The 26,806-nt window shown below is 39.0% G+C and overlaps 1 protein-coding gene across 1 annotated transcript; it reads left to right on the top strand.

Moving 5' to 3' along the window:
- Positions 1-745: 745 nt before the first annotated feature.
- gyg1b (glycogenin 1b) lies at positions 746-26,806 on the top strand. The gene is made up of 7 exons (XM_026944829.3): positions 746-902; positions 6,046-6,181; positions 12,638-12,812; positions 14,826-14,988; positions 21,745-21,871; positions 24,131-24,344; positions 25,916-26,806. The coding sequence occupies exons 1-7, from the start codon at positions 896-898 to the stop codon at positions 26,060-26,062; spliced, it is 969 nt and encodes a 322-aa protein (XP_026800630.1). The 5' UTR covers positions 746-895; the 3' UTR covers positions 26,063-26,806.

The following is a 26,806-nucleotide window of genomic DNA, read 5'->3' as shown; positions in this document are numbered from 1 at the left end:
TAAATAATAATAATAATGATTATTATTATTATTATTATTATTTATTTATTTATTTATTTATTTATTTATTTTTATTATAAATATATAAATATAATTATTAATAGGTTTTTTTGTTAAATTGTATTTATAATATTTACCTATTCAATATATAAAATCAAGCATTTTAAAATAGAATTAGCAGAAATAATTGTATTATAATAATAATAAATAGCCACATAACTGATCAATATTGTTGTTATTTATAATAATAGTTATTATAGCAATATTTTATTGTCAGAACAGTCAATAGTGCACATTTAATTACTTATTGCCTCGTTTATACTTTTATACTTTATTGTTTGTTAATAAGCCCATTAGGGTGTGATGCTTGGCCTGTATTGAGTTTCTGAGAGAATATTATCTACATGTGTGTTTAAACAGAGTCTTGTTCTGCTATGCAATGGAAACATATGAACTAACTGGGGCACTAATTGCTCCCTGTGTGTAATGATTTTTCCTCCCTTTTTCCCTCCACATGATGCTAATTGGTAGTCCCACTCTTCCACTGCTTGTTAGCTGCATTAGCCCTGAAGCAGGCTCGTGCACCGCGCGTGTCCGGACTCACACTGCCTCTGAGCAACGCCTGAGCGACTCTTTGTGCTATAAAACTGTAAAAACGTGTTAAATCCGGTGCATTAAAACAATAAACCAATAAACACAGAAGGAGAGTGGGCGTGCGCGAGAGGAAGGACCCGGGCCGGTCACGTGACAGCAGGAGGGGTTATATGAGGGCAGCGCGCGCGCGGGTGTATAAATGCGTTGGTGCGCTCGCGGTGAATCCCCCTGTGTGCATGTGAGCGCGTGCTGAGGGTCCGAGCTCGGCGGCAGTGGCTGGAATAAGTGAGGAGGAAGAGACATGGCAGGTAGGTGCAGGACGGAAGTGTGCAGCTGCGACATGGCGGAAACACTGTGACATCAACAGCTGATCTAGTTACTGGTGCGATGACTGCGGCACGTCAGGTGCATGCTTATGCTGGGGAAACTTGGTTGAAATCAGAAATGATCATTTAGTGCCATGGGTTTGTTGGTATTTGGGTATTTTTCGCTTGGTATTGGCCTGCTTTACCGTTAAAGCGGAAACTGTTCATCCTGCACCGGGCTGTGTCCCAAACTGCAATCTAGTGCACTTAACTGACTTTATAATTAAAGCATGATTCCTCCGTGTTGGATACGGAAGTGACGTTTTGCGGTTTGAGTCGCTGTAGCACGGGGCATTTCTCACGTAGCCCTATGCCAGGCTTTAAAGGTGTTTTCTTACAAATAAGCTGCTAAAATATGAAGCACGTGATTTTAGTTTATTTATTTATTTATAAAGCTCATTTAAAAACAACTGAAATTGAAACCAAAGTGCTGTACAAGTAGTATAAAAGAAAAGCATTGAACAGTACAGAATACCAGAAGACAAATGGAAATTTTAAAACTTTTTATAAAATTTTACAATTTTAATCAAGTAAAGTACAAAACATGATGTGCCGTTATAGGAAAATAATCCGCAACAGGGCGGCACCTTCCGAAGTGTTTTATTCCGTTTATACCGCAGCAAACATTTCAGTGAACAAGATACTTTTTTCCATTTATTGTTACATTTAATGCTGTAGAACTTCCACAGAACAAGTCGGTTCCTGTTATCGCTTGGGTTATAGCAGCTATAAACGGTTATTTCATCACCAGCCTCTCTTTAAGTTAATAAGACCAAAAAAAAAAAAAAAACGCAGCTTGTCCTGTTACAGAGAAACTGCCAAGTGTAAACTCCTCTGTCCTGAAGTCTTTCCCATGGTGGAAAACTTCTGACACTGGAGACTCCTTCCATAAACGATAAATAAATGTCTCCATACTGAAGAATTTTCTGTGTTAAATAAAACAGTTTGATCAGTTTACTGAGTCGTTGCTACAGAAACGATAATGTATTAGAGCAAGCGCATTAATATAAGCCTGTGATTTGCCTTACAGCTGGAGCCACTATCAGAGCTGCTGTTGTATGAAATTTTAGACCCTCCCAGAACTTTGTCTTAGTAGTGGAACCAAACTTGCAGATTAACTACATACTTTTTTCCACAATGTGTATTTTTTTTAATGTGGTTGAAATTCGTACACTGTACACCCCATCTCAAGTGAACGGTGTGTGAAATCCTCAGCAACACTCTTGCCCTTGGTCCACTCGTCCACATGCTACCATCACCATGTCACTGCTGTACTGAGAATAATGGATCATTTAAATATCCTCTCAGTGTTCATATCTGTTGAGGCACGCTGTGTAAGTAAATCCGATGAGTCGGTTCGATCCATTGCTCAGTGACTATAGGTGCAAAGATGTTTAATGAACGGAGTGTGTGTGCTGAAAATGTCTTGCGTCAGTCTGCTGCAAATAATTAGCTGTGTTTGTGTGAACTTGTTTCCTCACTGCACCAGTTTTTGCTTCTGTCATGCTGGCCAGGTTACCAGGAGTATAAAATAACCAATTAAAATTCTCTTGTTACCATAAGTGACTAGTTTTTCCTCAGGAATTGTACTTTAGTTTAAAATGGCTGTTTTTTTTACTCTTAGTTGTGTATGGTATAGTTGCTGTAACAGTCTGATCTTTTTCTTCCCCCTTCAGGTGTGGTTGCTAGTTTCCTCTCCTGATTTTATAGTTTTTCATTTGTTTTCTACTTCTTTTCCTTCCAGTGATGGTGATTGGCTAAAGAGAATAACCAGACCAATCCTATCAAATCACAACCATTGCTAACTGCTAATAATCCTGGCAGTCATTGGGCAGGTATGGAGGATTCTTCAAGTAGAACACCAGAACATCCAGACCATGAAGGGAAATCATGTTCTCGTGTCATGTCGGCTTTGCCTTCCGAAGCCCATTGAGAGATCAGCATTTAGGAGTTTAGCTTTAATTTGAAGAAACGTTTACATACATGTGTTGGTTTTATAAAATCAAACTTGCTAGTAGCCAAAATGTAGCTAGCTATTTACTGCTGACTTTAATCCGTAATACACTGTTATTAATTGGTTTGGATTTGTGGTCATGCATTTCAGTCAGTGTTCAAAGTGGTATCTGGAATGGTACTATTCATTACAGGACATTATGACACGGTAAAAGTGTCTGATAAAAATAGAGTATGACGGAATATTTACAATAATATAATTTACTTTAATGCGTCTTCTGAAAAGGATTTGTAATTAGAAATACTCATTACTCTTGTAGTCAATAACAGTACTTTTAATTGAGTATTTGTCTTGTTTTGGTACTTTTTCTTCCCCTGATCATGACACAAATGCACACGATTCTGACTGTGGAAAATAATCTGATCAAAGGATTAGTTATGAATCTTTTTAATCTCTTATCCCTTTGAGTTAATCAGATTTTAGTAAGTGGATTACACAGACCTTATCAGACAGCTGACTTGACTCTAAAGATTTGTGTGTATACATGAAACTTTTATTGGAACTAGTCTATAAGTCAGATTATTGACAGGTTATGAGGCTACATGTGAAGTAACACAAAATTTATAAGCTTTGTTTTGGTTTTTGTAGTAGAGTGAAACTTTACTATCCCCGATTGTGTAAAATTGCTCTACTATAAGGGTTTTAACACCAATTTTACACCAGTTTGTGATTTCTCAGCAGGTGTGCATCAGATGTATCTGGCATGCTGTAGCAGTGAAATCACTAAACTGTACCTCGTTTCTTTCCTCCATGACTGGAGATTTTACTCTGCACTAAACTCGCACTGATCTGTTGTAGTGAAAGCCACTTCTGTGGTCACCTAGACGACACACAACACACCATGGCGACGCTGTTGGAGAGGCTTCGGGGCCTTCTGGAGTTAGTACACAACTCCTGAATTGAATTTTGGAGTCATGGTCACCTTTTGACAGTAATGTAGTACATAGTGTTTGTTTATTTAAAAAAAAAGTGTTATTTAATTCTGGATTCTGATTGTAGATTAACTTTCTAAAACAGTATTTCTGACCCTTCCGGCTGCAAGGCGAATCACAGGTTTATATATTAATACTTCAGTGTTTCTATAGTAAGGGATAATTCACAGGGACTTGTAATTTGAATGCTCTGCATAATCTATGACTAATAACAAATGGATTGAAAACTTTAGACATTTATTTATGGAAGGAGTCTCCAGTGACGGTGCTTTGTAACAGTCAGAGGTAAAGCTGTATGTTTAAGTCTTCAGGATGGAGGATGTTGCATTTTGCAGGTTCTCGGTTTCTCGTCTAAAAGCCGCAAATAGGAGGCTGATGTAGCATTACACGAAACTCACGACACAGCTGCAGATACGGTAGTGGTGATGGTGAAACGTAAACGAATCATTATTAAATCAAGCTCACTTTGAAGAATGTTTGTTTTTGCATGCCTGTTTATCTGCGCATGGATTGGTCAGATAATTTTCTTTAATCACAGGTCTATCGTTAGAGGGTCTTCATCATGTAGTCTGACATCATGTAAGCTCATGCAGTCTCTTATAGAATACAGTGTGGCATAATTTTAAACACTGAAATTGCATTTTCTAAAACCAGCTTTAGTGTCTACAAGGTGCACAGATGGGGTGTGTGTGAGAGTGACAGGAAGTGAACAGTATTTGAAATCCTCAGCATTACTCCTGCTCTTGAGTCACTCTTGAACAACACACACCACCATGTCTGTGTTACTACTGTAGTGAAAACGGTACATCACCCAAATGATATCCACTAAGCGGTGGTCCCTTTCTTTTTATAGACAGAGTAGGGGAGGACTGACGGATTATTCATAGTGTGGGTGTGTATAGATGAGTGAACTTTACATACTGGTAAATGAGTAGATGAAAGGCAGTGGGTACTTAATAATGTATGTTTCGAATGTTGAGTCATGTGGTTTCTCATGAACACGACAAACTGCAGGATTTTTTGTCTTTTTAACTACAAGAGAAAGTGAGCAAATGACTGTTTTATATAAAATGTGCTAGTAGGTTGCTTCGCTATGCTAAATTGCCCTAGTTGTGAATGTGTGTGTGCACGGTGCCCTGTTATGGACTGGCGTCCCATCTAGAGGGTGTTCCCACATCACACACAGTCGCTACGTTTACATGCACGTCAAATTCTGTTTAAGGTCTATATTCGGGTTGCAGCCATATTCTGAATATGATGTTTATACTTGTACAGGAATTGGAATATTCCTGTATACATGGTTGTTGTAAGTATTGCCTGAGTTGCTGTTCCTAAATACCTAGTCTACAGCTAAGCATCTGTTAGCAACTACAATACCTTGTGGTCTGAGCATGCACATATAGCTCCTTTTCTGAATAAGTTGTTTATATGCAACAAATTTCCGATTAATACAGGCATATTCCAGGGATGGGAATCAGAATTTGAGGGATCAGAATATCGTCTTAATCTGAATTTGGCAATCGGATTGCAGCGTTTACATGACTCAATACCGATTAGAATATTGCCAAATTCTGGTTAATATCGGAATACTGATGTGCATGTAAATGTAGCCAGTGTTCCTGGGATAAACTCCGGATCCACTTTATCCTGATTGGGATAAAGTCTCCTAACCTGTCCAGCAGTCCACTATTCCCTTAATATTGAGAAACTTCACAGTACAAAGTTTATTACGTTAACTCTAATGGAGTATTGCTGAGGTTTGTTAGGATCACCCTGTGTATCTAGCACTCGGTAAACTCTCAACCAAGTATACTGTTTCTTCCCCTATAAACACAGAGTGTAATATAGTTTTAGAAATAATACAGACATTTTAAACAGAATATTGCCTCCCCTACGGCTATTACTTTAGCTCTGTATTAGATACAAGTGAGCCTTGTTTAGTTCTCAGCATGTGGTGTTATGTTGCATATGGAAAACTGGCACATTTTGGATGTATTTGGACTGCCTTTAGTCATGGAAAATATTCGCACTGTCATAAATTTTTAAAGGAAGTGCAACATGCAGTTAACCAAATTGAGGCCTTATAAAGGTTGTCTTTTCTGAAAGGTGTGATTGAATAAATTCCTCTCTCCCTTTGCAGACCAGGCATTCGTCACCTTGGCCACGAACGATAAATATGCTAAAGGCGCAGTGGTGCTGGGGAAGTCCCTGAGGAACCACAAGACCTCCAAGAAACTGGTGGTGCTCATCGGACCCCATGTGTCGGAACCGTCCAGGTATGCATCAGTCAGTGGGTTGGAATCCGATATGAGTATTTGAATTTCTAATTATGAGATGTTGGAATATGGAAAAAACCTCCAAATCATGAGTGAAAGCCAAAATAATGAAACATCTCAGATGTTATTTGATTGATATAGGTATTCTCACTAAGTATTTACAGGCATATACCAAAAAAAAAAATTGCGTAAATAAAAATTACATAAGATTAGCTAGCTAACTAACTTGAGACAAAAATTCCTGTCTGTATTCTGCCTCAAAATTGGAAAATACGAAAAATTGGAAAATAGTCATCGACATAAATTGCACTTCTCCCCTAACTACTGCACACAGTTTAACACTTTAAATAAGACACAATGTATTATATTAACTAAAAAAAATAGCTAGCACTTCAGCAATACTTCAAGAGCTACTATAAAGCTACTATAATAGGAGGAGAAGGAGGAGTGTTGGTTTGGTCTGGTCAGTCACTTCCTGTTACGTCTCTAAAGCTTCTCTAAAATTATCAGCTCAGCACCCTGTTGACCAATGATGCATCATGTACAGTTGCAAAAAGAGGCAGAAAACCCAACCAACCATATGACCACAAGGAGCATTAGGACACACAGGTGTAAGAGCGTATCACATAATTCCTGATGGGTGCTTGAGGCAATTCATTAAGTAGTGAGATAATTATTCCTGAGGCTGAGTAGGCTTTGTAAACGTACAGCCTGGAGAAGCCTTGTTTAGTAACACCATCAGGAAAACCCTGAGCCGCGGGTATCGATCGTCATATTATAGACATGTTCTTAAACCCTAATGCTGCTACACACATTTTGGGGTGGATTGATGGCCCAATTTACTTTTCCTAGGAATATTTTCATCATGTCTTGTGATAGAAGCTTACTTTCAGAGGTTAAATACAGTGGACTTGCTCTGGATGCATTAACAGCATGTGTAGACTTGTGTAATACAAGTGTGACCTCAGGTGTTTGGTTCCAGTAGTAAACACGCACACTGTAATGTTGATTAGTGACAGACTTTGATTTGTGGTGATAAAAATAGAATAATGTGCTTGCCAGTGTGTTCTGTATATGATATTAGCACCATGTTACACTGGGATGTAGAAATACCAATGCAGCATTGAGGCAGTATATAAGGTCCATTAGGAGAATTCAGAAGTCTTAAACTTGCACAAAGTACTGTATAGTGAACATTGTGTATAATTTGGTGCTGAATTTACCGCTTGTGCAGATTTGTAAGTGTAACGCAACTGTTACAACTGGTTGTCTCTGATTCAGTGACTGTTTCAAGACTGAATGTGTAAGCTAGTATTAAGCAATTGGCAGGAAGTTACATGTAACGGCGTATGATTGATAGCAAGGTAATACTTTTGTAAGCTACCATGCCAGAATGTTTCACTTTGCAGATCTTGCCTCATTTGGCCCACATTTAGGATGGTCTGCTTAGTTGTTAAAAGTGCTGAGCGAAAGTCTTTACATGAAATTTTAGCATTTGGGCCTCCAAGTCCAATGAGCCCAGGTGCTAACACTGGCTCTGAAATCTTCAACTAGGTCATAATCATAGTTGGAGTGGTTTTAAGATGGTTTAGGTTCAGAAAAATGCTGAATGTTAAACTGGTCAAATTTGGAGAAACTTGAATCCTGATTTTTACATTAGTGCTTTTTTAAAATTACTCAAGCTCCTCAGCCTGTGAAAACATCGTCCATATCTAGTCTATGTCAATAAGACCAAATGTTAAATTTGTTCAGTAATTTGGCACTTAATGGTGATGACTGGCTCAAGATTAAGGGTTTCATATTGATTGATTTGCTCAGTAATTCAGTCACCTTACCTGTAAGAGAAGCAATGCAGTACAGAGAACTCAGTAAAGCGATAACCAGAACAATAACCCTGTTTTTCCTCCCAATTTGGTCACTTGCCATTTCCCACCCACTGGCTAGTTCTCCTCTATCATACAACCACTAACAGCCAGATGAAGGGTAATACATGCTTCTGCCAAGACACATGAAGACATCCTCTTCCACATACATGAGCTCACAGTTGCCTACAGGCTAGTGTTGTACTGTTTGACAGGGGAGAGAGTAATGTCTTCCTGCCCACCCAGAGAGCACAGACAGTTTTGCTCTCTCGGACTCCTGGCCACGGATGGCTGTGGCATTGCTGGAATTTGGACTCACCATCACCCAGTGATAGGGTTTGTGAGGAAGCAAGTTTCATGCCCATTTTTGTAATTCAAGCCATCATGAGGAACATGAAGCTTTAAGTCAGATGCTCTATTTTGATCCTCTTTGACATGTCCTTGTCGTCTTCCCCTCACAATCCAGAAGTGCGTAACCCCTACGTTGCAGAAGTAGTTGCTTTGCCAAACAAGAGGGCGAGGAGGGGAACGACGAGGAGCGGATTTTAAAATGGAAACACACTTGCCCTTGGTAGTAAACATAAATCCTAAGAATAAAGTGTGAAATGATTTCCTCTGTAACTTGTATAGTACTTTTACTCTGAAACAATTCGGTTCAGTGTTCAAGTCTTCATTTTAATGATGTTAAAAATAACACTAGACTGACACTACTGCTGCTAAACACACAAGTGTACTAACTGGTTGGCAAAGTAACTAAAGGTACATTGAGTCAAGCTAAACAGATGGAGTAGTTTTGAGCATAAAACTCAGTTTGAAAGAAGAAAATCAAATGTTCTGTTTTAAAAAGATCAATTCTTTCAAAGCATTTTAGTATTTTATTGCGCAAACAGCTTTTATTTTTTATGAATATGCACCAGGTTGCACTGATTTATGGGCAGATTCTCCTCCTGAAGTCCACGTCTCTCTTGACTCGTTCTGTTGCCACTCTCTGTGGCTAGCTATCCAAAGTCACTTGAGCTAGTAGAATAATAAAACTGCTCTCAAGATGTCGACTTGCCCTTGGTGTCAGAGAGTCCCTCAAGGGAGGGCTTGTTAAAGAGTATTGACACAGGGCCAACGTTGGTGGATGTGAGAGCCAGTTCTGGTAAGTATCCAGTGTCGCCTCTTAGTCTGCAGTAGTACTCGGTCCAGATAGTTGGTTCTTCTACAATGCTGAGTCAGTATTTAGTTCTATTCCAGCTTTCAGTGCACTCAGATGATTAGCAGCCTTCGTCACCTGTATTGCTTTTTTTTTTTTTTTTTTTTTTTTTTTTTTTTTCCCTCTCCTTAAGATTTCCACTTTTTACATTTACATTCCTGAGCTGATTCCTGTGTAACATCCTGTGTAACTTTCATAATCAGCTTCCTCTCGGTTCTCTTGGTGAATTATGGTTTATCGCTGTTGTATTTGACGGGAACCAAAGAAGGATGTTGCAATGTGGGGTCTGCCGATGTTGTAAACACATTCACCGTTGCCTAACTCAGCTTTATTTCACACTGACTAGTCTGTATTTAATGACTTGATCCACATTTAGCCATGGCTAATCCTCTCTGGGACTAATTCATCTGATCAGCTTAAGCATGGGCAACATGATCTGGGGATTACAGGGCATTCAGTACAATGTGTTTTTGCATCTTGAATTTACTCAACATGGATTTAATTTTATATGGACTACATGGCTAGCTAGCATAATCTTTCTAATAATGAGCTAGATGGAGGTTTTAAAGGGAATTCTTGAAGACAAGAACTTGTTTGCCTCACTTTAGGATTGTTCCAACACCCTGAAGTTCTTAATCTTTTGGGAAGATGGGGATGTTGAACAAGTGCAGTGTAGGAAACTTTCTCTAGAATCCCTGGCTAAACCTTGGATTCTTCACTAATGCACTGTGTAAACTATGCTTTGATTAAATACAGTAGCTGTTGCTTAGTAGTCTAGTTTTTTCTAACAAAATCTTGTTTTAGCAACTGCTTGTAAGAATATGGAGTTTTCCATCCAGCTCTGTCATGTGATTAAAAAAAAAAGCTTGGCTGAGGAGAAAAAGTTGGTCTATCAGTAAAGACAAGATTTTTAATTCAAAATCTTTTGCTAAAATGATTACATAGGGAGGTTATGTTTCAGTGCTATATTTAAGTAATATAACCTCAGTCAGGTGGTTATACCGAATATCATGGCCACTGATGTTGCTAATGCTACTGTAGTAATGGTTTTGAGCTAGGAACTGAATTTTGTGTTGAGCACAGATGAGCAGAGTGATGCTCACAGTGAAACATCCCAGTATGGTTGTACTAAATATAAGCACTCTTGGAACATCGCTCGTCCAATCAGATTAGTGGACTTGAACTAACTGTGTATCTACATATACTGTACATGAAGGCAAACGGCTGCAGAGGATACTCGTGTGCTGTTTGGATAGATGAAGACATGAACGCACCACAACCCTGACCAGTATAAAGCCTTTATAAAAAAATAAATAAAAAAAAGATGAACGTCAGAGGTCAACTCTCTCCATTAAGTTGATAGTTTGCACTTTTCTTCCCTTACACTTGCAAGAAACAGACGTGCTCTTTTTGTTTATTGCTGTCTTTTCTCTCTAATCGCATTTGTCATCTTTAGGATGATCACATGTCTGTAGTTGATGGAAATGGATTCATTCATGTTCGCTTTTTACTGACTTTTGTTTTAAAATTGGAGAAAAAAAATGGAGAAACTTTAATAGACTGGCCATACTGTTTTTTATTTATTTAAAAAAAAAAAAAAAAGTGTTTAAAAATATTTCCTGCATTTTCTTTGTAAGAACTGACATCTGGAGTATCCTAACTTTGCCCTTCTGAACAGGTGTGTCTGTAAATGAGAACAAGGTGCACCACTTGTCAAGCTAGAAACAGAAATAAGTGTGTGGGTTGTGTTGTGTGTGGGTTTTTTTTTTTTTTTTTTTTTTTTTTTTTTTTAAAAATTATTATTGATGACTAACTTGTGTGATCAGTGCATAAAGTCCCCATGAAATCAAAATGGATATTTTAAAGCTTGTTGGATGAGTCTCTTGGAAGTGTAGACACAAATAATCCAGTATGTTTTGGTTTATCATTTCCCAGAAGGTGGTGAAAGTTTTGATGATCACTCTTGTACTCGTCCAGTTTTTGTTTGTGTAGTTGTGGTTGTGCAGCTTCCTGCATGTTCTCTTTCCTAACAGTCGAAAAGATGGGTGGAATTTGTGTGTGCGTTCATTCCTCTTCCAGCATGATCTTGGCTTAAACATGTACGACCGTTGTGGGTTGCACTAACTTAACTTGTATGACAGTATAGTGTACAGGAAATGTGTGTGAAATGGAGAGTGAGCAAGCATTTGGACATATCAAGGTGTGTGTGGGTGTGTGTGAGAAACAGTTGTCCAACGTCAGCACGCAATTAAATCACGGCTCTTGATCCATTTCACATGCACATTAAGTTTATGAAAAATGCACAACAGGTTTGTGTGATATAACGATATTATTGTCCCTACTCACTATTACATTTCCATGATATCCAGTGATCTTTATTGTATTGTATTACCAGATCTGCCAACCTGTATGCATTTTGTACAAGTATGCTAGTACATGTTATTTAAAAAAAAAATTTAAAAAAAAAAAGGCAAAAGAGCAGACTTTCTCCCCAATAAAACAGGAGATGAGCCATGCACAAATCATTCCAGATTCACAAGTGTTTTGAGCGCTTCAGTTTTAACTGGCACTTCCTGGAAGCTCCACCCCCTTCCTCGTCTCGCATGCCCCCGACACTCGCAGGCTCCCCCGCTTTCTGTCACAGTGAATGGAGAATGTTTTCAGTTCATTAATGTGAAATAAAATCCATTGGTGTATATGGCTTGGCTGACATTATACAACTGTGAATAACATCCTTTAAACTCTATTAGAAATGTCTCTTAAAAAGTTCCAGCTAAAAATGGTCAAAATGTCTCTTCAGGATTTTGTCCGAAAAGGATTAGAGGCCTACAGTGAGGTTTAAAACCTAACACTATACAAAAGGTTAATGATAATTATAAAGTGATTGTGGGGTTTTTTTTGTTTGTTTTTGTTTTTAAATTTTATTTTTTTGACTGGTGCTTTGCTGCTCGCCACTTTCACAGTGAAACGGTGCAAACAACCATGTGAACGTTAAAGTGATTTGTAAAAGCATTATGGCGAGATGGGTTTTATTTTTTTAAATGGTTTACTACACATTACTGTAGGAACATTTACTCTTATTAAACCTGAAATGGTGGAAATGCTTGCTTCACCCCCCCCTTTTATTTTTTATTTTTTATTTTTATAAAGGATATCCGTTCTGGATGTTTAAATTATCACTAAATTTTAAAATTGAATCATGAGCAGGGAGAAATTATCACAAACCTAGTCCACAGTTCTGCAATTACATCCTGTCTGTGCCATCTTAACTTTGAATACAGCACTTTTTTTTTCTGTGTATTGTGTGGTTTTTATTTATTTTTTTTTTTTAAATGTCAAATGACTGAGGGAACGATACCACTGATGGGTTGACCCTGAGTTTGTCGTCCTCTGCAGGGCAGTGCTTCACACGCTGTATGATGAGGTCAGGCTGGTGGACGTGTTGGACAGTGGGGACACCGCACACCTGGCCATGATGCAGAGACCAGACCTGGGAGTGACCTTCACTAAGCTCCACTGCTGGACACTCACACACTACTCCAAATGTGTGTTTATGGACGCAGACACTATGGTGAGAGTCAGAACGAGACATGGCTATCTGAGCTGAGTGATTTGGGTTTCTGACACAGCATTTCATCAAGGCATTGCATGAGAGTCGCGTAGTGGTGTGGCTTATTCAGTGTGGTTTGTGTGGAATGCTGAACATCCTCCAGCCTGTAGCAGCAGAGCAAGTGCAGTTAGTCAGCAGTTTAATCATTAGGAGTGTATAAATGTTACAAAAATACTCTTTAGTCATGCTAATCACGAGTGAACGCCTGGTGTGCAATTTCTTTGACATTTCATAATATTTACAGTGCTTAAAAAAATCCCATGCTCTTTGTTGCTTAACAACTTCCAGTCATCCATAAAAAAAACGGAATACTTTTTCAAATTTTTTTAATTATTTATTTACTAATAAGTGCCCTTATAGAGACAGGTGGCTTTTTTTTTCCCTCTCCTGTGACTTAATCTCAATTTGCATGTAATCAATACTGAGCTACATAAAGTATACAATGTCATTATTATACCCTATGTAGTGAGCATGTATGATGAAATCAGAATTTGGTCTTGCTTAAATTATTTCTGCAAGAAGGCGAATGGAAGATTGCAGAGTTTTAGGTCTAAAATCATTACTAAATGGGATGTAATCTTCATTAAGATGCTTGATGTAAAATTAAAAAAAAAAAATAATTCTCTCCGGCACAAAAAAGATTGGTTTTTGCAAGCAGTTTGTGGAAGAATATTTCAGAAAGAAATATTGTGCTTCACTGAGTGGATTAATCTCATGGCTGCAAGTGCCAAGTTATTTCACACTCGGAGTTCAAGGCTGTGTCCCAAATTGAGTACTATGCCTAAATAGTGACACCAGTTCTAGACCACCTGTACTGAATTGTTTGTTTTTTTTTGTTTTTTTTTTTTTTTTTATTATAAATGGTAGTATGCTATTTGGGACACAGCCCAAGTGTTCACAGCTCTGACTATATAATTATCTGCAATACTGCAAACGTGTTGTGACAAATACAACACTGTGTCTGTTCTCATACTGAGTACCAGGTATAAAGCTCTCTGGTGCCCAGCCATAATCACACCACACACTGATGCGTAGGCTCACCTCACTGCTGTTTACTCTCATCTGTCTGCATTGGAGCTATCTCTTGGATAGCTAGCTATATAATTTGTCAATTAAGCTGCAAATCTGTGATGTCTAGTTGTTATTTCCACAATTCGTTCGTGCCTGAAGTTTGACATGTGGTGTTGCACGACTCTCAATGTCCTCTCTGCATTTACATTTCTTAAGCATAAACCTTTGCCAATTACTATAGATGATCCAGGATTGGTACCAGGATGATACCGGGGGGAATTGAATATTGGAGAAAAAATGGGACAGGACAAAAAGAAATGATTTTGATCCTAATTCTGTGACAAAGATTGGAATTGGATTTGGGAAATATTTTTTGGAAGTGAAAATAAAAATGGCTACAAAATGATGACACATTTATATGTAAAGTTTTTTTTTTTTTTTTTAGAATCATTGTTTAAATATATTTATATTTTTTTGTATTTATTTTATTCTTTATTTAATTTTATTTGCAATGTAAGTGATTTTTTTTTTTTTCCCTCCTCACCCCTGTATTTAAGTGCTTCAGTTGAAAAATCATTTTAAGGCTTATTGGTTAACAAAATAAATATCGGAAAGATATTGATATCGGCTGATACTTTTCTTTATCAGTATCATTAGTTTCATTAGTTGTTTCATTATCAGTATTGGAAAAGAAAACGAGGCATCGTGCCTTCTCTACCACTTACTCTTCTTCACAGAGGAATAATTTTCATTATGTGCTCACTACATAGGTTGTATAAAATTAGTCATATTAATATTCAAATGTCTTTAATTACTTAAAAGATTTAATAATCAGAATTCAAATTCTGGTGAATTTTTAATGGAATGTTTGAGGTGACTCTTGTGCTAAAAAAAAAAAAAAAAAAAAAAAAAATGTATCCACAGGTGTTGTAGTTACTGTGTAATGTTGTGTTTTGTGTTTAGGCGGTAGCGAACATTGATGAGCTGTTTGACAGAGAGGAGTTATCAGCAGCTCCAGATCCCGGATGGCCCGACTGCTTTAACTCCGGCGTGTTCGTCTTCCGCCCCTCCAACGAGACCTATGGCAAACTCCTTCAGTACTGTACAGAGCATGGCAGCTTCGACGGCAAGTAACCCTCTGCCTTTTTACCTGTCTCTGTGTGGGGGGGACAAGAAAAGCTTGGGTTGAGGTTTTGATCCATTACAACAGCCTTATTTACTGTAAACTGATCTGCTCAGAAAAGAACTCGCTCTCTGTGGATTGTAAATATGGTTTGGAACATGAGCCTCACACAGCCTCTGTTTATCACTTTTATGTGCTTTATTACTCTGAGGGCTGAGTGACGTTAACCTTCTTAACATTTGATTCAAGTCCTAGATGCAAGCCTGCCTAGAACATAATGTTTGTAGTCAAATGTAGACCTGCAGTACATGTTCAAAAAAATTCTGGATGTTAGTTTGCATTAATACACTACTGACGCAAAACAAAGTTTCCAGGGTTTCTGGAAGTTCCATCCAAGTTTCCAGTCATGGAAAATGCCTGAAAATGAGCAAGTGAAGGTGTCCTAGAAATAGTACTAAGGTTTAGTGTTGGATAATTTACCATAGTTTTTACTTAGATTCTTAGCAGCAGAATAAGTCCACATAAATGTATTTCTTTTCTTTATTTTACCATATTGTGAGGAGATCTGTGGAAGAGGTTAGAATTTGAATTTGGTGCAGATTCAGGATTTCAACAAATTTGAATTTTACTGTCAAGGTTTGTATGTAAATCAGTCAGTAAGGGGTCTTTAGGGGATGTGTAGTTGACTTTCATATTAACCTGTTCAGGTCTGTGATGCTGCCTGAGACATGAATGGTCATGTCCTACATATTGCTTAATAGGTTTGTAATTATTTGGCATGATGTTTTGTAGTTTTATTCTTTTTAAGGTGCCAGTTATTTGACCTATAAAATAACTGGTGCACAACTTGCAAACAACCTTTCAACCAGTCCTGTGCTTTGTTATTCAGTAATAGGCTATCTAGCTCTATTAGATCTGACCTAATGTGTAAAAATAAGGATGTTTAAGGATGTTTAGAGGTGTTAGTTATTCATGGTGAGTAACAGGTCTTTGCACAAGTTATGCAAAATGTCCTGGAAATACCTGAAGTGTTTGAAATGAACATGGTTTCAGAAGTAAAAGTGCTGGTGGTGTTTGTGTATTTAAAAGCCATCTCTCAGTGCACACACTCCATTTGTGTACAGAAGTTGTTAAAATCCCCAAATGTTTATCCCTGTGTTGAATCAAGTCTTTTCTGAGCAGCTTTGCTGTGCACATGTCCAGTCTTGGCCCGTCGCCATCTTTTCCCTCCAGTTCTATTCTCGGCCTGGGTGTGGTGGTTCTGAATGGGCCCATTCTCCCCATGGGCTGGTTTCTCGAACTGTTCTACATTCCTGCCATCTGTTCAAGCAGAAATCTCTCCGATAGACAGCTCTTACGCTTAGTAACCTGATGTGTTTGTCTGATGCTGACAGGTGTAACTTCACTGTCATGTTTCATTATGTCCAATGAATGTGTGAAGCTGTTTTTCTCCATGGGGTTACACAACACACAGTCTCCCAGGTTGTATCCATGACTCTGCAAGTGTTCAAGTGTTCACATGGGGAATTTGGCACAGGGGCCATGCGCAGACAAAAGGCCTATTCACGCTGTTCCTTTACTATTAGGCTGTATTTAATGTAGGCACTTGTCTAATAGGGTTATTAATGCAAGTTTTTATTGGCAGTTGTGTTTACAAGAGAGTGCTGAACATGCAGTTGCGCAAACTGAGCCAAAGGACAGAGCTGAGCTGCTGATATGCTTGTTGTGATTGAGGCATGGTAGTAATAGGGCTAAATATCTTGTTTTAAATCTGAATTTGAGCTTCTCTGGACTAACAGCAGGCCTGTGTCAGCTTAGCAAAGTACTTGCGATGGGCTGTACTGCTTCAGGAGATCAGCAACATGAAAGCTTAACCATTCAGAGCTTTGAACTGCATGAGCAGGACTTTGTAGTCAATGTGGAGCTTAAGACAGTTTATGTAGCTTGAACAAAACTCTGGTAATGAGCGCTGATGTACTTTTCCTATTAACGACGCAAACTGCTGCTTTTGTGAACTAGCAGAAGTTTCCACAAATAGGCGGCCAGCAACAAGTTTCGTTGATCTGAGCTAATGTTTATGAAAGATTGCAAGGTTTCTCAGATGAAATAGGACACGTGCGAACTACATATGGCTCTAAAATGGCATATTATGACTGGTGTAGTTCCAGATGGTCCATCACTTTATTCTCAAGAGCCCCAAAATTCTTGACTGTACGATCTTGCAGACAAATGTGCTACCCAGCATGGGTATTTCCTTTTGTACATACCTTTTTTTCTGCCAATGACTGGACTAAATCATTTGTAAAGTAGGCATAGCAGAAATGTACTGTTTTGTTAATACCGAACTCAGGATTTCTGCTTAAATGTGATACTTTGGCTTGGAAAAACTTCATATCCAAGAAGTCTAGAAGATGGCTTAATTTACACTGGCGTGTAATTAAGGTTGGAGTTTAATTTGGTGTGATTATACACATAGTTTCCTTGTATCTCCGGCAGGAAGTTTGAATGGGTTCACCAAGGGCCTCATTAGTTTGATGAGTGATGTAAGTAAGCAGAAACTCTAGTGGAATACTGGAAACGAAATGCCTTGTAAAGACTGGATCCTGTTCACAAAATTGGCTGTAATTTCACATGTTTTAAAGATGCTTTGCTTGTTGCTGTTTCAAAAGAGCTTGATGTTTACTGGAGGAGTCATGGAGGAGTTTTTGAAGCATCTGGTAACAAATCCCATTCCCATGGGAATGAAACAAAAATGGTCTGAAGGCATGTGAGCTATTGGAATGGTGCTGCTATTTTTAGGAGGATTGGTCTTTGGTATGCAGATGAAGTCACTTTGACCTTTTAACATTTTCTCTTCTCACCTTTACTTACTGTATGGTATAAAGCTTATAGCTTGGTTGAAAGGAATCTTGCAATATTCTGTGGAAGTGGGTATAAAATGCAACAAATATTGTAACTTTGAGGATACTGTAATGCCTTAGATAAATGTTTAGTAGATCTTTTGCTTATGAATCACTAAAACATGGCAGGTGTGTGCATTTAAAGATTTTAGGGGCGATGAGCAAAAGGGTATTTCTGTGTCTTTTTGGTTTGGGCATGGGGAATTATATAATATGCGGTAGAAATACCAGTTAAATCCATGGAAGTGACCTAGAGGGGATTGAGTTATTTATTTATTTTTTAATTTCCTCCATTTGCTGGTGGACACGCACGCTCTTGCTCTCATCCTCTGCCAGACGAAAGCAGCAGTTGGCAAGGTAAATTCTTCCAGAGCCCTGTTCATCCTCTCAAAATGAAGGCTCTGAGACTAGTGCAATGTTTGTAGAGCCTCTTGCACCCAGGGGGATTTTCTGAGCTGTGTCAAGCTGCTGGTAGCGTGCCTATTTTAAACTGCAGGGTACACTTCACTGAGTGAATGATTAGCTAGGTAGAGCAAACATACACAGATATAGCTGTTGTATGTATGTATGTATTCCTCTTAACTTCTACTGAGCTTGTGGTATGGTCTCTGGAAAAGGTGCTCCTTCTTACAGTTGAAGCCTTGTGAGTGATTTGTATAAGATGTTTGTTTGAATGTGAATAGTCAGTATGGTCTCCTTGTTGAAGTTGCTGACTCCTGCTGCAAAACGTGGCAGTACTGATCTTTTTCTTGATTTGGGATCTTTGGAGGACTGGAGGATTTGTGGTCTGAAGGCTTTTAGACGTGGGAGTTTAGAAACAGATTTTGTACACCCAGAGGTTTTGCTGGTGTGACTGTTTCGTGAGCCTGTAGGTTTTTAGACCTGTGGGTTCAGAAACAGGTTTTTGGGGGACTGGAGGTTTTTGGGTTTGGAAGGTTTTAGACATGGGGTTTTGGAGATGGGTGTTGGGGCGCCTGGAAGGTTTAGATGCATGGAGATGTTGGGGGGCCTGGAGGGGGGTGGGCGTAGCCACACAGCAGGTATAGAGTGAATGAGCGCTTTATGAGAGCATGACCTTGGCTAGAAACAGAGCTTTTGGTGAGTAGCAGGAACCAAGGGAAACTGATGATGATGATGATATGGACTCAAATGTGTTAGTAAACCTGATTTGCAGTTTATTAAACATTTGTTTGTCTGATTTAGGTGTGGGGGTAAATAGTTTTTAATCTTCTAACAATTTCCTAGTTTTGAGTACATCTTACTAGTACCATGCTTTTTGACAGTTGCTTCAAACAGATTGTTTCGAAGATTTGTGATATGTCTGTAGTCCATGAACTTGGATCACTAAAGTAATAAGACGAGCTCATTAAGCCAGTTAAGGCTCTTAAAGCCTCACACTAAAATGCTAAAATGTTTTCAGTATACTAGCTGGCCACCAGTAATTCAGTGTTGGTCTACAGGCCCCCAGTTTAGCAGTACTAACCTTTTTCTTGGTTTGGGACCTGGGAATTCGAAATCAGCTTTTATAGTCCAGGAGTGTTTTGTGGGCCTGATGGTTTTTGGGGCCTGGGGATTCAGTAACAGGTTTTGGGGGGGTTGATGGTTGTTGGACATGGCCTCAGGTAAGGCTCTCAAAACCTAAACCTAAAATGCTAGTTATTAACACTTGTAGGGAATAGTTAGTCTTATTTTATTTGCAGTATTCTTACTGGCCTTCAGTAGTTTTAAATTTTAAGGCTTATTAGACTTTCAGTATTTAATTTCACACAATATATTCTGCAGCACAAGCTGTTAACATTTAACCTTTACTCTCCTTTTGTAACCTATACAAGGTTGTAATGTATGTACAGCTGTGTCTGACCTGTACTGTGTGTTGAATACTTTTCCCTATATAGCACATGTGTGGCAAGCAAATCTAAATGTATGGGACTATTTTAAAATGGAATTAGTAGGTTGTATGTGTCTGTGTGTTAATGTGGTGTTGGTATTAAGGTCAGAATGTTAGTAATGCAACACCCGTTGGTACTTAAATAATGGTGGGCGGGGGAAGAATAACTGAAGTTAAAGGTGTAGTTTGGTACATCTTTTAAAAGTATCATGTATAAGTATAGATGCATTTATTGAAGGTTATTGCATTAGAAAAAACATTGCTTAACTATTTCCTCATACTAGATCGTGCCAACTTCATTTCAAAATTGAACATTTTCCTGGCATGTAAATAAGCTCCGCCCCCAGCTAGAAGAGTGCTGCTCAGCTTTGCCCCTTTTCTTTAAGAGGTGACCTTTTAAGGGTTAATGAAGTTCATCAGTGGGATTGGGGGGGTGTTGGAGGATGAAAAGAGAAGGCTTGTCAGTGTGTTCAACTCAATTGTAATTTACTTCACTGCTAACACAGGTGTTAAAATTACAAACTGCTTCTTTAAGACGTGCACAGAATATATGCAGTGTATGCATAATGGCAAGGAGATTTTGCTAAAGCACAGTAATCAGCAAACTGCAGCTTGCACTAAATTTGTACTGATTGTTTTTATCCTCTGTAACATAAAATTATGTTTAAACATACCAGAACAAAATAAACTCTCGTTGCTTAGTTAAATCATAAATATCTGTTGCTATGATGGCAAGGCTCTGTGACAGTAATGGTGTGCTAAAATTTTCCCTCTCGTCATTTACCAAATGTGTTCATCTTTCTTAAAGGGATTTTAACAGCTTGTTCAATGTCTCTTCAGGTGTCTGTGTGCGTGCGTGTGTATGTGTGTGTGTGTGTGTGTGTGTGTGTGTGTGTGTGTGTGTGTGTGTGTGCGCTTACGTGCGTGTGCGCACGTGCACGCTTGTGTCCCAGCTTTTATTCTCAGTTACTTATCTGCTGCACATACCGGAGTTTATCTCCGACCTGAGCTCCGGTGCTACACAGCAGGTATAGAGTGAATGAGCGCTTTGAGAGCATGACCTTGGCTAGAAACAATGAGCTTTTGGTGAGTAGCAGGAACCAAGGGAAACTGCTGATATGGACTCAAATGTGTTAGCAAACCTGACTTGCAGTTTATTGAGAACATTTGCTTGTCTGTTGATTTAGGTGTGGGGGTAAATAGTTAATCTTCTAACAATTTCCTGGTTTTGAGTACATATTACTAGGACCATGCTTTTTGATAGCTGCTTCAAACAGACTGTTCACCTCATTTCGAAGATTTGTGATATGGCTGTAGTCCATGGACTCGGATCACTGAAGTAATAAGACGAGATCACTACATGATTCCAGGAACATTACAGCACTTCATGCTTTTGTGACATGATGCATTGTCATGCTGGAAGTCTGCGTCATTGTGGATAAACCGTAGCCATGAAGGGATGAAATTGGGATGAAGTCAGCAGTGATACGAGTACGTGTGCCAGGAAAACATTCACACCATCACCAACGGCCTGGTCTGATCTCACCATTCACTATCCTTCTACGACTGGGTGTGGTGGAGTGTTGTAGATGAATGTCAAAATTCAAGTTCCTGTCTGCGTTTGTAACTGCTCTAAGGCTCACCCCCAGGCTTTACACTATCATTTCCCGGTTCTTTATGTTCTGATAACTGTTAAACACATGTATTCCTGTTCCTATAATCGCACTACACAGTCCTTGCAGCGAATTATGTTTCAGCAGCTGAATTGTGGCCGGATGTGTTGCTGGCTCGAGCTTTCATTGAAATGTTATTTTGCCTCCCTGATATCAGAGCTGCCTTATGTCTTAATAAATAAAAAATGATCTCATTGTCACTTCATTAACTTTTCATTAAATGATGTTCAGCTCCATTTGAATTCCAGGGTTATGTGAGAAGGGCGGCTTACTAAGTGTGCTCTTGTCTGCTCTGCAGGTGGAGATCAGGGAGTACTCAATGGCTACTTCAGTGACTGGGCCACAGCAGACATCAGAAAACACCTCCCGTTTATCTACAATATGAGCAGCATAGCAATCTACACCTACCTTCCTGCCTTTAAACAGTAAGTACCATGGCTGGATTGTTTATAACTCTGTGACTTTGTTTCCATTGAGTTTGAGGATCAGCATGTCCAGCTCAGTGTGTAAAGTTACCAGCACGGGTCACATGAACGCTACCCTGTGACGACAAGGCAGAGGATCATCAGGTTTCAGGTGGAGCCACGTGCTCCTTTGGAAGATGGGACAGGGGGAGAGAGAGAGAGATTAAATGTCCACAGTGTAGGACTGACTCCACCATCTGAAAATAATGTTGCTGATTAAAGGATCTCAGCTCTGTGGGCTTGAGGAAGTGGGACACCCCTTTAGCTTCCTGAGATCAAGGGCTTAGTCTAATTTCTATTTAAAAGGCCATCACAGTCACTGATGGAAACACGCACCCGCTTGCAGCCAATCAAATGACACAGCCCGGTTTTACTCTGTGACTGGTCTGGGTATTGTATTCCTTATGCCATGGATTAAGACTGGGGGAATTTTGTCCTGGTGTTTAAAAGCAACTGATCTCAACCTGGCAAACTGATGAAAGCTCTGGTAAAGGAATGTTCGTCATGCAACAGTTGGCTGCTTGTTGATTTTGTGGCTTGGTAAACTGTTGTTCAGTTGTTACTATTCTCATGTGGTGATTTGATATTCCATATCAGAATCCCCACCTCATTTTAGTTAAGGAGAGTGTGTCCAGTACAAGCTGCCTACTTCATTCACATGGAGGATATTAAGGATGAAATGCAATATGAATACATGTTTTTTTTTTCTTTTGTTTTTTAAAGAAGCCTTGCCAGAAAGATTGACAGGGCATCTGTTTGAAACTAGGTGTTCATCAGGACTGAGGTCCAATGGGATGCAAAGTCGTATTTGTGAGAAGTTTATACTTTTGCTTGCCTGAGTGGTCAGATATGAAGCTCACTGGACAAACAAATACCATGTTCATTAACATGTATGAATGAACACTGTACATTCATCCTTAGTATATACCTAATCATGGTCGCAGTGGTTTAAATTGGTCTAGTTTTTATTTTGGGAGTCTAGAGTCTACAGCTCTCTAATTGGGACCATTTATGAACTGGAGCGATGTAGCTGAGGTTGAGGAACTGTCAGTCAGAATTCGCACACCATGCAGACACTGTAGACATTTCTACACATGGGGGTTTTATTTCCCCAGTGTTTCTGGGGGCCTAAAAAAAAAAAAGGAAAGGAAAGGCCATGGTTTAGGCCATGCCCACTACTGGTTTAAATATTTGGTGCACTAAACAGATAGTTGTTGCCTACACTATAGAGGTGTAACATACTGGCACCAAGACAGTTATCTTTATTTTCCCATAAACTTCCTAAATTGCAAGGTGCATTTCCACCACTGGTCTTTTATCTGATTCCACTAGAGGAACCAGGGCTGATTTTAGTTCCTGCTTCAATGAGGGTACCTTTCTGTGGACTAGAAACTTGTTGCTTTCTGTATTGTTACAATGCTGTTTTAGCACCACTGTGGTTTTTTTTTTTTTTTTTTTTTTTTTTTTTTTTTGTTTGTTTGTTTGTTTTTTAAAAATACATATACAAGATTTTAAGAATCAAGTTATAATATCTTGATGGGGCAAAAAAGTAATAGACAAATTTTTATTTATTTGATATCAAAATATCTGATATGAGAGGAAAAAGTCATCCTCCGGCATGCTCAGCATTGAGTCCACATTGCGATCTGGCATATGGGCTCGTATGATAAATTTGTCCACATGCTAGAACACATTGGGGGCTCGATTGCTCTGCTGAATGCGCTGGACTTGTATCTGTTACGCTGCAGATGTAACCATTGATAGCTTTCAAGACGACCGCTGCCTGCAATTTCTCCTTCAACAGTCTCCCGTGTGGTTCTTTCTAAATAAATGCAATTTCTTGCACAGTAATTTCAAAGTTCTGATACCAATAATAATTCACTGACATGCCAGAAGATTGTGTATTTCTTTATTTGTAATGCCAATACTAAAGTCCAACTTCACCAAATCCTAAGCGTCCTTTGTTTTAACACAACGCTGCTGTTATGTACCATTTTGTCATAGTCAGTATTTTGAAAGTGAAGTCATGATACTATCTTGAAATAATACATCTTTATTCAAAATATTGCAACTTTTTTCCCCTCAAAGTTTCATAAGTTTTCTGGAAATAGGACTTAAGATTTTGAGAATAAACAGTGGTCCAGCATAAGCTTCACCACAGCTACAGTCTAGGTGAAGTCTACAGAAGCTGCATCAGCTTTAACCACATCCATTCCTCAGGTATGGTGCAAACGCCAAGGTGGTGCACTTCCTGGGAAAGACGAAGCCGTGGAGCTACACTTACGACCCTAATCAGAGGAGAGTGCAGGGGAACGTGCAGGACGCTTCATCGCACCCTGGCTATCTCCTGGAGTGGTGGAGACTTTACAGCAGCTGTGTGCTTCCCCTGAAGAAACAGGAACATGAAGACCAGCCTTTTGATATCAGCGCTCAGGTGAGCTTTAAACACCAGCAATCACTAGCTCGTAATCACTGGGGCTCAAAAAAAGCCAGCTTTATGATTGCGGTGTTCTGTCTTGAGCAGGTCGAATCTCAAGCACTTGTAAAAACAAGCATTTGTGGCTTTCGGGTTCTGAATCGCTAGACGGTTTGTGTGGGTTTTCGCTGTATAAAGAGCGTCTGCCAAATGACTAATGTAAATGTCAATACAGTTTTATGTAAAACTCCATAAGTTATACAAAACGTTGCTTTGACGATAACAAATCTGCAGTTTTTCCACTGTTGATAGCTTTCTATTAAAACTGCTTTATCCACAGTGACTTGCATGTGAGCCGTACACTCCTACAGAGGGAAAAAATTGAATCCCTGAAGGGTTCTTTGGTTTGTCTGTCTGAGGAAACCATGCTACAACTGTTCCACAACAGAGGGTCAAACACCTTTGAGTAAACCTTTTAAAAGTTTCCAAAAATGTATACAATTCCCCACCGACTGCATATGATGAACCAAAATTTTATTACTTCATATTTGTAGTTTGCTTTTCACACCAGCACTGTGAAGCTATTATATTGTAGTTTGCTTTTCGGAGAATGCTTATAGCTAGCATTTTAGCATGTCTGAATTATGTTTGCCTCAAAAGGCATTGTGTGAAATGCTGTTATAGCACAGTGTAGTTGATTCATTTTCTATAACAGCATCTCTGACAGTAGTGCAGCTGCAAATCACAGGTTTACTGTATGTTAATGTGCTCATTCTAATACGTAATCTTTTCTAAGATAACACTTCACACATCAACTTGTATGGCAGATGTGCCACATAAACGACGACTAATAATCAATGGATTAAAAATGCATTATTTAGCAAAACAAAACTTATAAAGGTTGATATGGTGTGTTTTGCATTTATGGAAGGAGTCTCCAGTGTCGGTGCTTTGCAACAGTAAAAGGTAAAGTGGTAACTAAGTTTTCTGCTACAGGAAAGTCTTCAGGACAATGAAGTTGTAGTTTCTTGGTAACATGACATTCTGCATTTTTTCCCCTCTTATTAAGTCCATGAGAAAGTGAAGGAAAGACTGTTTATAGCTGCTTTTACGTAAGGAACAACAAGGATAAGTTTTTTGTAGGCATTCTATAAAATTAAATGCAAATAATAACAGATTAACAGTGTGTCGTTCTTTAATAAATGACACGTTATTGGAAAATCTTCTAGGTGGTAAGAGTAACTCTGCTTTTCATCAGCCTGCATCACACCACTCCGTCGTTCATTGTTTTCCTGTAACAGCATACCACAAAGTGCTGTTTGTTTTTTTTTTCTTTTACTTATTAAGGCAGTTTTATAAAGTAGCAGAATAAATGAATGTTAGTCATGATAGCGATGCGTGACTTTGTGCTGAGGAAGAATTGGTCTTTCTGGGATCACCTTAAGATAGTAATTGCTAAGAACAGATTACACTCCATTAGTAAATTTGGGATGGCAACAACTGTGCAAGAACTCCATGTCGAATTGAAATGGATGCTGTGTGCGTGTGTAAGCATGTTTTCACGTTGTTTGCTCCTTCTGTCTCATCAGGAGGAGTTGCAGCCTCAGGCCCTGCCCGGCCCGCCTCCTCTCTCCTCAGCTGAGCGGAAACAGCGCTGGGAACAGGGCCAAGCTGACTACATGGGAATGGACTCTTTTGACAACATCGAGAAGAAGCTTGCTGCTTTCCTGAAATAAGGAATGGGGGGGGGTGAAGGGAGCAACGTTGTAAAAAGGGCTCCTATACAGTTTTAGAGTGATGGTTTGGAAACATGAGTGTAGATCCCATGGCTACAGTGCCATCCTGACTGGTTTTCCTTCAGCTATGCAGAACTGTCACTGCAGCGTGCCAACCTCGTCACCAATTTTCTTTCTTAAAACTTTTGTACACTGTGAAACTGGTATTCATTTTGACTCCGTGCTCTTCACCAAAAAACAAAAGCAGAAACTTTTCTTTATATTCCAGATAGTCATGTTTTATAAATCGAGCTGAATTCCGCTGTTTACACAGAGGAGGTGATGCTTTAATAGCACAGATTTCTGCGACGGCGTCGTTAGTGTTCTCATGTACCAGTCTGCTGACGCCGATCACATGACTCGCTCTCGTCATCGCTCAGTAGTGACGTCTTGTTCCAGCACTTTTTATTTAAAGCACTTAGACTTGAACGTAAGCTTTTTTTTTTTTTTTTTTTTTTTTTTTTTTTTTTTTTTTTTTGCTTGGTCACAAACTGTTACCTTGGTTTTGCCTAGAGTTTACAGCTGACTTTAAATCTGAGTTTTCATGCACTTAAGTCTACAGTTCTGCGCATTGTGAATGTCTGCATTAGTCCATGTTCACATAATGTGAGGTGAATGCTCTTCAACTCATCTGATGCTGCTGCCTTCTCTCTCATTGCAAGTGTCTTACATTTTCATCTGCACAATAAACATTGAGATCGTTAA

This window comes from Pangasianodon hypophthalmus, chromosome 1 (assembly GCF_027358585.1).
Source record: "Pangasianodon hypophthalmus isolate fPanHyp1 chromosome 1, fPanHyp1.pri, whole genome shotgun sequence".
Taxonomy (NCBI): domain Eukaryota; kingdom Metazoa; phylum Chordata; class Actinopteri; order Siluriformes; family Pangasiidae; genus Pangasianodon; species Pangasianodon hypophthalmus.
Note: the sequence above shows the minus strand (reverse complement) of the source record. Positions and strands in the feature narration are given on the sequence as shown.